Below are 12,109 nucleotides of genomic sequence, written 5' to 3'. Positions count from 1 at the left end.
TTCGAACCACTGACCTTAAGGTTCGCAGCCCGATTCGTAACCACTACGCTACCAGAGCTCCTTTATGGATGTAGTAGCTCAAAATACCAACTGAGAGGGAAGGAGTCTTTACTTCAAGTATCGATCCTATCCTCTCTGTATACAGGGTAGTTAAGAGATGGGCAATTTAGACATTGGCCACCTAAAATGAGGGGACGATAAAGGTACAAAGTGACTGGCTTACAAATTTTCAAAAGGGAGTTTAGTTTAAGAGTGTGCAGGGAAAGGTAGAGTTCCCACTGAATAGTTTTCATCTTGTCTAAATGAGTCTGGTGAAAAGAGAGAGGAATAAGATTCTTATGATTCAATAATGAATAATAGTTATCATGACTAATTGTGACTGTTAAATTGTAAAGGTAGAAGTTTTGTAACAAAAATAGGGGTGTAGTTAATCTTACAGTCCAGAAACAGAGGGCCCTAGGACCATCAAGAGAGAAGAGCACAAGCAGAGTGCTATCGAGAAAAGCAGCGGCACCAGAGATGGAGGCAGAGATGAGGGCATGGAGAGAAGGAGCAGCTGAGGACTCTAGACTCATGGAAAGAGAGGGACTTAGTGCTGGTGGCCAGGAAGCAGGCTTACAGAATGTACCCTTTGGTTGTTTAGATTATTATATATTCCTGAGTGTTTCTGTGTACACTCCCCACCCCCAAACAAAACAAAATGAATGGAAGAAAATACAGTTGAATACGGAAAAGATTGTAATCATTGCAGTGAAATAATAGTGTAAAGCCAATGTTCTCCCATGTAAACTATCACTCAGTTCACATTAAAAACTTACAAAAAAAAAAAAAAAAGATGGGACCTCATAAACTCTAGATGCCCTCCCAGAGTTACAATGTTCCTCATGTTAGAAAAATAAGAATGGTTTCCATGTTCTAAGTCTAAAGAACGCTGGGTAGAGGAGTTATAAGCAATGTAGGTTGATAAAGACATCATCTTCTAGCAGAAGAAATATCAACAATGGGAAATTACACATAGAAAAATATGGAAATTACACATAGAAAAATATGTAAATTACTGTGGCTTCCCAAGACTCACCTTAAGACCTTTTAGTGATGTGAGTGACTTGTAGCTCTGGAGAGAGCTCAGTCTTCAGTGTGCTTAGAGTCTCTCCACTCCCACCTTTCAGGTACTTATGGTTGTCGGAAGTCTGGCCCTTTCCTCCAGAGTTACCTACAAATATCATTTTCCTAGGGTGTTTCAGTGTGTACCTTTAACTAGTGCTTTCTGTCTGTGCAGTGATAACCATGGAAATGGTTGTGAAGTACTAAATTGACTATTGGTGGGATGTCGGGTAGCATAGTTAATAGCTCAAATTTCAAAATCAAAAAGACCTTAACTAGTTATTTGTCCATTACTTAATGTCTCTAAGCTTTGGTTCCCACAGGTGTTAAAGGGTCTCTAACTCATAGATTTATTAAATGAAGTAATAATATATGTATAGTTTGTAAATAGATAGAAATGAATTTAAGTTGCATTTTAGAAATTTAGATGAGACTATATTTAAAATCTAAATTCAGTGTAATACATACTTAACTAGGGTAAAGGATCTACTTAGTGCTTAGTGAATGTTACTATTAGTCCCAATTATCAGTGCTGATAAGAAGCATACTGATGTACAATAGAGCAACTGTGCATAGATGGTTTTGTATGAACTATGAAAATCAAATGAGCTAAGTTCTCATTACTAGTTTCTTTAGGGACCTCTGCTGCTTAACAGATGTTTCAGAGCTGTGAATACTGGTGGCTAGAATCGAGCACATTGGGAAATGTATTGGACTTGGATATCTAAGTAAAGGGGAAGTACATTTTATAGTGTTCTCTCTATGCATAGGGACCTCTGAATTAGGTCAAAGGCATACCAGATCATTTGTGTTCTAAGTATTTATAAGAACCATGTACAATGACGCCATTACCCTGAAGAAACTCTCACTTTTAAACTTTTGTCGTTGTTAAGTTGGTTCCAACTTTTAGTGACCCTGTATAGGGTTTCTGAGGAGTGGCTGGTGGGTTTGAACCTCCAACCTTCAGTTAGCAGTCCAATCCCTGTCTTATAGCGCCACCTCATCTAAACTCTACTATCATTGCTCTACTGCTACCTGTACACCTGTCACTGTGACCAGTACATAAGTGCATGTCTTATGGTGGACAAGGTTCTAGGCACTTAAAACACTGATTGCTAGTCTACATTCTAAAGACAGTAACTCTGCTTCCTGGCAAGTAGTAGAAGTCTAGAAAGCAGCAAATGTAGCTCAGGGATCCTAGACAAGTATATCCTGAGCCCAAGAACACAAGGGGAGAGGAACATTTAAAATGATGTTTTCTCGGGTATAGCAGTTAATTTCTTTCTCCTAACAGAGGCAAAAGAAAGTGGCCTCAGAGTTGAATGATGACAACATTGCAGAAGAAAGGAGGTAAGTCAAGAGGGAGGGAGGTTTATTTTATTTTTCTCATTTTTATCCTCTTTCTCAGTCCTTGATTATCAGGACTGCTACAAACGGGCAGCTCAATTCACATATATTTTGTGTCTACTCTGTTCAAAGTACTGTTCTTCTAGATACTTTGAATAATATACTCGTAAATATAAGGAGCTCTGGTAGCGTAGTGGATACGAACCGGGCTGCGAACCTTAAGGTCAGCGGTTCGAAACTACCAGCCGCTCCGTGGGAGAAAGATGAGGCTTTCTACTTCCGTAAGGATTTACACCCTCGGAAACCCTGTACAGGGTCGCTATGGGTCGGAACCGACTTGACGGCACTTAACAACAACAACAAATATAACTTATAAACAGTCCCGCTCAAGGAACATACGATTTAGTAGGGAGAGAGAAGGCATTTCAGTGGATGTAGCACAAAGTTGAATGTGGTTAAGTGCAACGAAGGGAGGAACAAAGTACTAGGGAAGCTCAGAAGAAAGAGTACTGCTTATACCTGGACAATCAGTATGGTTTTCATTGGGGAGGTGGCCTAAGAGCTGGGCCTTGAATAATTTGTACTTTTTGACTAGAGGGTAAAACAGAAGGAATGTTGTAAGGAAAGTTTTTCTTCCATCTCTAATTTTATTTAGTAGCAGTAGTGGTTGTGTGCTGTGGAGTCGGTTCCAACTTATAGTGCGCGTAGGGTTTAAGTATTACTTATTAATTTTTTATTAATCCAATAAAACTTAATTCAAAGTTAAAATCAGTAACTAAAATAATTTGCAATTGAATAATTCAGCTTCCTACATACTTATGTTTATTGTTATTAAGTGTTGTTGAGTTGGTTCCAACTCATAGCAACACTGTATAGGGTTCCGAGAGTGGCTGGGAGGTTTGAACTGCCAACCTTGTAGTTACCAGCCCGGTCTTTATCCTATGGCACCATACCAGGGCTCCATACTTTTTTTTTATAACTTTGAATTACTTAGTAGTTTCAAACCTGTAAGGGCACCAGAAATATCTAGATAACCTAATAAAATTACAGATTATGTATCAGATTCTCAGGATTCCAGGCAGGGGGGTGGTGGTGAAGGACAAGAGGCCCATGAATCTGAATTCATTAAAAATTCTGTCCAGATAATTCTGGTATGTCCAGTTTGCAATGTTTGGCAGTATATGTGCTAGATTATATGTTTCATAAATTCCATTTGACAGTCAAATTTGTTTCAGAATGTGGAAAGGGACCAAAGAAAACCTTTGCCCCGCCTGCACAAAAACTGCAAAGACTGATGCCCTCTAGCCCTAACTCACTCAAAGAGAATATTCTGGGGATCAGTTTCCCCGAAGTAGAGACCAAATCAAGCTTGCCAAAGTCCAAATTAGTGAAGAAGAATGAGAAAGCACCCACAGAGAATGTTCAAGGCCGTGGCCAAGAGAAGAAAAGAAAGAATCAATACAAGAAAGCAGAGAAGAAAGCAGAAAAGGTACCAGTCATATTCATGGGCTCCTATAAGACAGACCCTCTTTCCCCACTCTCTGGAGACCCAAATAGACACTTTGGGGAAATCCATCCTGTAATTTCAGTTGTTTTTATTTCTTTTGGGGGTTTCTATTTTTTTTTTTTTTTTCAAAGAGATATGAAGTGTTTGAGAACATGTTGCAGGGAAAAATGACTAGGTAGGGGTAGGGTTCAAGGTGCAGGTAGAAGTGTACACAAACTTTAAAAATGATTTCCTTTTCTTTGACTCCCTTATTCCCAAGAGATCTGGGATCAAATTTATGGAATTTTTATGTATGTTGATTTCGTAGTCTCAGAGGATTCCCTGGTCATAGGGGATAAGTACAGAGAGATAAGCAGTGTTACTCCCCTATACAGGGTCGCCATGAGTTGGAACCGACTTGATGGCACTTAATGACAGCAACCCTTGTCTCTGCAGGAAGGAGCAAGTCTTACCAATGCAGAATTTGAAGAGATTGTTCAGATTGTGCTACAGAAGTCCCTACAGGAGTGTCTGGGTATGGCTTGTAGTGAGAGAAAAGGGGTTTCTGTTAGATAAAGTGACTGCGAGCTTAGGCACAGAGAAGTTTGAAAGCTTCCTGCCCTCCCCCATCTTCCTGAGCAAGGAAATAGTCCATGGAACTTTGAAAAACTTTAAAACATTTCATCTGTTATCAGTGAGATGCTATGTAAACCATCTTAGCTAAAAGATACACACTTTTAGAAAAGTTTTACATTGACTTTAGAATTTAGTCTCACAGTTTTTAAAATACAATTTAAATTCATTTCTATATATTTATAAACTAATTAGAAAAGATAAATCAATTCCCCCACATTTGAAGAACTCAGTCTCCATTAACCTTTGTGTATTTCTGTCTCCAATACCATTTTAGCATATCCTCATAGATTTGATTTTTAGCGTAAAGAACTCTGTAGTGTAGACCCTGAGGCTTCCTCCATAAGGCATTCAGCCTAAGGAGAATGGCCTAGCATTTTGGGCCATTCTCAAGTACACTTGTACTCCTATAGGGGGTTTGAGGACCAAATAATATAAAATACAGCACATATCATTTTCATTGTGTACATAAAATAAATTAGCATTACCTATTTTGGAATGAGGCAGATCATTTGGAAAGGCTTGCAAAAAGAAACAGATGTGCAATTTTTTCTGAAAATACATGCTTAAAATCCTATGACAAGAAGATTTCTCCAGAAAAGGGTGGGAGACATTTTAATGAAAGAGATAGTTAGGAAACAGTGGAGTGTTGGTTTTCTTTTACTGCTTCTCTACTTACAGAATTTTGTTTGGGGAAGGGTAGGATCTGGCCTTGGTTTTGCAGAGATATCATGTGCCCAGCCCATAGCGTGTTCCCAATCAGACAAGGAACCAGGAACTTCTTCTGTTACTACTGATAATGGTAATGCTGATGGGTAAGTGTATGCCAATGAGGGGAACTGATTCCACGGTGGATTTAACACTAGTAAGTGTGATCTGTCTATCGATCGATCTCTCTCTCTTATCTCTGAAAAGATAACTTCTTCAAGTTGGGACAAATAGGCAAAAGTAGATAAAATCACCTCAGGAGGCTTTAGGGGGCCAAGGATTCTTTTGTCTTCCTAACTTTTACTCTTGGATCCTTCTAAAAAAAAGGGATATTGCAAAGTTTTTCTTTTTAACTTCTAAATTTTTAAAATTTTAAATTTAAAAAACCCCACAACATCTCAAAAATCTCATTTTCAGAGAGAGGCTAATTGTACATCATACTCCAGAGAGTTCAGCATCTCAGCAAAATGGAGTTGTCCTTGAGATAAATGCAGCCCAGCTAGTCCAACCAGATCCTGCACCCCCTGAGAAGAAATTAAGCAGACTCTCCTTGAACAAAAGAAAGAAGGGAGGTCGTAAGTATGCTCAGATATACTTTGCCATTTGGAAATACTTGCTCTGGGAAGTTGAGGAGAGGGACAGTGGGAAGGCTGAGAATTAACAACTGAAGGCTTGAAACTAGCTATAAGGCTATGATTTTTCTTCCGTCTTTCACTGGGCTATGCTATCTCTAAAAATTCTCATTTTCAGCCTCCTTCTCATTTTTGTCTTATGTTTATAGAAAATGAAAAACCGGAGAAATTCCAAGTTGGGCATGAGAACAAACAGAAAGACCAATCAAAGAAAACAGGTCAGGATCATTCTCAGATCAAGGACCAGCAAAAAGAGAAAGGTGGTTTTGGTGAGTTTGGCTGTGGTTTAAAAAAATCCTCTTGGGCTTGAACATTGGAGATGGAGGAGAGGGGAGGCTGTGTGGGACTTTGGATATGCTTAGAGGATGTGGGGAGAGAAAGAGGGGTGGGGAGACAGAGAGGGGTGAGGACAGAGAGAGGTGGGATTTGGAAGGTGATGGATAAAAGGAATGCTTACCTGTGAGCAGTGACTAGTTGATTAGAAATGATAGAGCTTGACCTTTTGGAGAAGGGTGAGCCTATTGATCCCCAACATATTGGTGATTTGTTGACAACTAAATCAGTTGTTATTCTTGTAAGACATTGTAAAGAGATGCTGGTTAGCCCTTGAGAAGAACTTTTCAGTAGTGATGGAGAACCAGACAGCTTTTTAAGGGCCACCAGTACTGGAGAGATTCTTCTCTGCCTTGGTCTGAGTGGAGGTTGAAAGCTCAGCAGAAACACTGGGATGTGCGACATGACTTCTAAGTCCAGCTCTGCCACTAGTGGATGGATTTTCATTAAGTCTGTAACATCTCTGAGCCTTAGTTTCTCATTTTTACGTCAGGGGTTGGACTAGTTGATCTTCAGGGTCTCTGTGCCAATGTTATTTGGTGGCAGGGAGAGTTTTATATTAATTTTAATTGGATTGCAGAAAGAAGAACATATTTTTGAGTCTTTTATTTCCATTTTCTCTGTCACAGGTCAGTGTCTAGTCTGGGTCCAATGTTCTTTCCCTAACTGTGAGAAATGGAGGCGGCTGCGTGGGAACATTGACCCTTCTGTTCTCCCAGATAATTGGTCCTGTGACCAAAATACAGGTAGAAGGGAGTGGAAATATTCTCTTTCCATCCCGTTTTTATTATTCCCCTTCCTTCTTCTGCATACGTCCTGGTGTGGAGGAGGAGAAGGCCTTTCGCCTTCTTTCTTCCTGGATCTCCATTCTTCCTGCCAGGTTCCCTGTTGGTCCCACCTTCTGGCCTCTCCTCAGTCTTCATCCAGAGTTCTACCTCATGAATTTCCTCTTTCCTTTGATCCTTCTCTTTTTGGGCAGACTTGGAGCATAATCGCTGTGATATTCCTGAGGAGATCTGGACAGGGCATGAGAATGATGTGGCTTATGCTTCCTACATTCCAGGATCTATCATCTGGGCCAAGCAATATGGCTACCCCTGGTAGGACACCATGCATTAATGAGAGTGTCACCTTTCATGAACTTGGGGGTGGTGGGTTCAAGGAGAAAAGGGAGAAAATGGAAAGTAGTTCTCACTGAAATGGCATTGGCCTTAGAAAGAGCATGGATGAGGGTCAAGTGCCAAGCTTGGAGACTTTGAAAGAGCTTATCTTGTAGAGGCTGCATGTACCTTCAGGGCTAGGATGGGAGGGTGGATCTGGGACATTTTTTAACATTGTGATAGAGTAACCATCCAAAGTAAAGACAACAAGGAAAGTAGGATCGCTTGTCCTTGGGACTGCCCCTAGCCAGAAGATTTAATTCTCGGAGTTGATGGAAGGTATATGGGAGACCTTCACTAGGAAGAATCTGAGTTTCTTTGTTGGAAGTCACTACAGTTATTTTTTGGCATCTACTACTGCAGGGGAGTCCTGGTATGGCACTGCATGTTAATGCGCTGGACTGCAAAGTCGGTTTGAACTGCAAGGTTGGCAGTTCAAGCTTACCAGCTGCTCTTTGGGAACCCTATACAGGGTCGTTATGGGTCAGAACTGACTTGACGGCACTTAATGACAACAGCAACAACTACTGGAGGAGTTTGGCGGGGGGTCTGTCTTTGAACTTTTTTGTTTTAAAACCATATCACCCTTTTCTGTCCATGTGTACTGATGGATTTTTGTTTTGTTCCTCATCTGTCTTCTCCAGGTGGCCAGGCATGGTAGAATCTGATCCTGACCTGGGGGAGTATTTTCTGTTTGCGTCTCACCTTGATAGCCTGCCGGTGAGTTTCCCCTCTATTAATAGTTCATCTCCCTGATGGAGGAAGAGGCTCGGGGATGCTCAGGCCCAAGTCACATACACATCCACTCTTAACAGATGCACAGAGGTACAGACACAGACATACCAGCAGACAGAAACAGATACTTTTTTTTGTTTAGAATCCGTGTTGAATTTTATTTATTTATTATAATTTGGGCAAAAGCTTATAGGGCACATTAGTTTGCCATTCAATATTGCTGTGCACGTTTTTGTTCCGTAACATCAGCTGCAGTGGGCTTCCTGCTAACAGCTTCCTCAGTGGGCTTCCTGCTGCCGCTGCCACCTTCTGATCTGTGCTCGGGCATATGCTGCTCTGTTTGTCTTAAATGGTTGATTTTTCTGAGGACTGTGTCCCTCACGAATGTTACTGTTCATGTCATAGGCCTGCCCAGCAGACACTTAATTAGAGTGGCAGACACAGACACAGTACTCACATGTAGAATTAACTTGTGTTGAATTAAACCCACTACCGATAAGTCCATTCCATCCAGAGCAACCCTGAAGACTCAGTTGAACTGCTCCTTTGGGTTTCTGAGACTGTAAATCTTTATAGGAGCAGATACCCTCATCTTACTGGTGGGTTGGAACTTCTTACCCTGTCTTTAGCAGCCCAATGCTTATCCCATACACCAACAGAGCATTTATGATTTTGCAAAACATAGTTTGACTGGGATTCCTGAGGTCAGAGTGGAAGAACAGTGGAATGAGGTCGGAAAGCAGATGGGCCAGGTGTCTCCTTACTGTGACTTCTTAGTTCTTCCCTTCCCTTTTCTGCCTAGAGGGCCAAAGTGTGTGTGTGTGTGTGGGGGGGCAGGACAGGAAGTCGTTACAGAACCGTCTTTTATTTCAGTCTAAGTACCATGTGACATTCTTTGGAGAAACAGTTTCTCGTGCTTGGATCCCAGTCAACATGCTAAAGAACTTCCAGGAGCTGTCCCTGGAGCTAGCTGGAGTGGTGAGCATCCTCTGGTGTCATACAGGGAACTTGAAAATGGACCCTTCCAGTTTTTAAAACTAATTTTCTCCCAGGGTAAGCTGTGTTGGGAGAAAGCCCCATGTGTGACCAGGTGTGCCAGGGTGAGGTTATTCCTGTTGGTAGCTGGGTAATGATTTTTCTGTCTCCTTCCCTAGCGACTATCGCTAGGGAGCCTTCTTGAAGACCCAGATTTTCTGCAGCTTAGCCCAAGCAGGTGTGGCAGAAATGAGAGCACAGGTTAAGTCAGTTTCTCAATCACAGTACTACTGACATTTTGGACCAGATCACTCTTTGTTGTGGGAGGCTGTCTTGTGCATTATAGGATGTTTAGTAACATTCCTGGACTCTACCAACTAGAAGCCAGTTTTGACAACCAGCAAAACTGTCTTAAAACATTGCCAGACATCTCCTAGGGGACAAAACTGCCCTTGGTGAGAACCACTGGATTAGCTACATCACATATCTCCCCAGTAGTTGTTTGGATTAGAAATGAGCAGAGAGACTTAACAGATCAGGAAGGAGGCATTATATCAAGCAGTGGATCGAAAGAAATGTGTCAGAATCTTAAAAGTGAAATCACTTCATCTTCTTTAATCTTGTTTTCTCAAATTTCCATGGGATCCTTTTAGAGAGGACAGCAAAATGGTGGTTGAGAATATTGCTAGGAATTGGTAGAGTTTTGTTGCAGGAAAGTGAGGCTGTCTCTGACCCCAAAAGACAGTGACTAGAAGAGTCATATTATGACCAGGACTGGGGTAAGTATACTTAAAGATAGTGTTTGCTGGGTAGCAATGTATTGGAGTCAATTTATTATTGACTGTAATCTCCAGGTCATTACTTACCATTGACTCTAGTCTTCTTCCTTTTCAGAAAAAGTGCAAGAACAAGGATTGCATCCAGAAACTGGGCGTAGCCCTCACAATGGCTCAAGAAGCAGAACAGATCAGCATTCAGGTTGTTCATGCCCACAGACTTGAGACACAAACCTTTGGGACTTAGGACACAAACCACACGTCACACTGCAGAAAACCAAGTTGTCCTTCCCCATCTCACAGCCTTCGTCTTAAAACTACTTTTTTTTTCCCAGGCCAGATTCCCTTGACTCCTTAAATCTTCTGTTCCTTTCCCTGCCCTTGGACAGCGGGATCCTCTGTCAGCCCCAGAGAGACAATTTGTGGTTGGGAACATCCCACCTCCCTGTTTAGCTCTGAGTCTCAAATACTTAACATGCAGAGTCAAGCTCTGTCTTTGGGTGTAGAATGACAAACGGAATGTTTCCTTCCCACTTGTTTACTGAATTATGTTGTTGTTAAGTGTCATCGAGATGCTTCCTACTCATAGAGACCCTGTGTAAAGTTTCCAAGGAGTGGCTGGTGAGTTTGAACTGCTAACACTGCAGTTCAAACCGATCATGTGGTCCAGTGCTTATCCTATAGTGCCAAACCAGGACTCCATATTGAATTGTGAATCAAGTAAATTAGAAAAAAAATGTTAAAATTAACTAATCTCCATAAAAATTCAGAGAAGCCTACCTAATATGAAATTCCAAGTGAAAATGGTATAGAAAATGAAAACACAATTCTTCATGATTGAAATCTAGAAGACAGAGAACACAAATAACTCTTGGGAGGCCCAACACCCAGTGTCATTGAGCTGATTCTGATTCACAGTGACCCTGGTGCTTCTGAGCCTAGAAATCTTTACAGGAACAGAAATCCTCAACTGGTGGATTTGAACTACTGACCTTGCAGTTAGTAGCCCAGTTCTTATCCTACAGTACCACCAGGGCTCTTGGGAGGGCAGTGGAGTATGTTTGCCAAGGTGGGTGATGCTTTTGTTTCTTGGTTTCCTCAGGAGCGGGTTAACTTGTTTGGTTTCTCCAGCCGATACAATGGATTTGACAGTACAGGGGAAGGAAAAGGTAGGTAGGATAAGTGGATGACCAGGGTTGGGGTGGAGAGGGAGAGAGGAATTCCTTAATGAGACAGCAACAGAAGATTTTCTCTATGTCCAACATCATAGCTTCGTTCTGGATTCTGTTGGAGGCCCTCCATGAATGTCATGGACTAAATACATGAGATTGGTGGATGGCTGCAGGCTGAATAGTGGTGGACTTTGGGTGGAATATAATCATCTAGGATCATGTTTTATGGAGAAAATATCACTGACATGAGGGTCGAGTGAAAATACTGATTCTTGGGATCAGCTTTCATTCATTCATCAACTATTTATTCTTAAATAAATTATTTAGCCTTCCCTTTGTTCTGCTCTAGACCTAATGCTCTCTGAGCCTAACAGCCCAGATTCCTGTTTGGAAAAAGAAGAAGTGGATTCCGAGCTAGAGGAGGAGAAAGGAAAACAAGTAAGATGTGTCTTAGTGCTGATTTAAGTGGGGATTTGGGGGGTTTTCTTTAGGAGATTCTGGTGATACAGATTCACATTTTACAAGGAAGCATCATGTCCCTGCCTCAAGATAGCCAAGATTGACTGTTTTCTTTCTTGCCAGTCTCTGGGGTAGAAGACTTTCCTCTTACTCAATTATTCTAACTTCTCACATCCCTAAGATTCTTTCTTGATTATAATCTCAGTGCCAACCATATTTTTATTTATTTGTTGCTGTTGTTCTTAACAGAAGCAGTTTTAGAGACCAGCAGATTGCTACTTTTTAACTTCTTTCTTTTGGGATTTTTTTTTTTATTGTCATAAATATATATACAACAAAATTATTTACTTTTCCAACATTCATCATATGTATCATTCAGTGACATTAGTTATGTCTATCGTGTTGTTCAACTATTACCATTACCCATTTCCAAATTTTTATATCACTTTTTTTTTTTCTAAATATTTAAGGTTTTTATTGTGGATTGAGTGAAAGTTTACAGGGCATATCATCAGTTTTACATTCAATAAATCATATACCTTGTTTCATTACATTGATTATAATCCCTTCTATGTACCATCAATCAACA

The 12,109-nt window shown here is 40.8% G+C and overlaps 1 protein-coding gene across 1 annotated transcript in view; it reads left to right on the top strand.

Annotated features, from left to right (window-relative positions):
• The first annotated feature begins 2,426 nt into the window (after positions 1-2,426).
• The window catches only part of ZCWPW1 (zinc finger, CW type with PWWP domain 1), a 16,836-nt gene continuing 7,153 nt past the window's right edge, over positions 2,427-12,109 (top strand). The window contains 13 exon segments of the mRNA XM_006859815.1: positions 2,427-2,454; positions 3,687-3,940; positions 4,394-4,481; positions 5,274-5,385; positions 5,702-5,850; positions 6,060-6,179; positions 6,873-6,989; positions 7,223-7,343; positions 8,048-8,123; positions 9,012-9,116; positions 10,008-10,091; positions 10,992-11,058; positions 11,411-11,499. Coding sequence (XP_006859877.1) covers positions 2,427-2,454; positions 3,687-3,940; positions 4,394-4,481; positions 5,274-5,385; positions 5,702-5,850; positions 6,060-6,179; positions 6,873-6,989; positions 7,223-7,343; positions 8,048-8,123; positions 9,012-9,116; positions 10,008-10,091; positions 10,992-11,058; positions 11,411-11,499 — 1,410 coding nt within the window.

Source organism: Chrysochloris asiatica, unplaced genomic scaffold, assembly GCF_000296735.1.
Source record: "Chrysochloris asiatica unplaced genomic scaffold, ChrAsi1.0 scaffold00034, whole genome shotgun sequence".
NCBI lineage: Eukaryota > Metazoa > Chordata > Mammalia > Afrosoricida > Chrysochloridae > Chrysochloris > Chrysochloris asiatica.
Note: the sequence above shows the minus strand (reverse complement) of the source record. Positions and strands in the feature narration are given on the sequence as shown.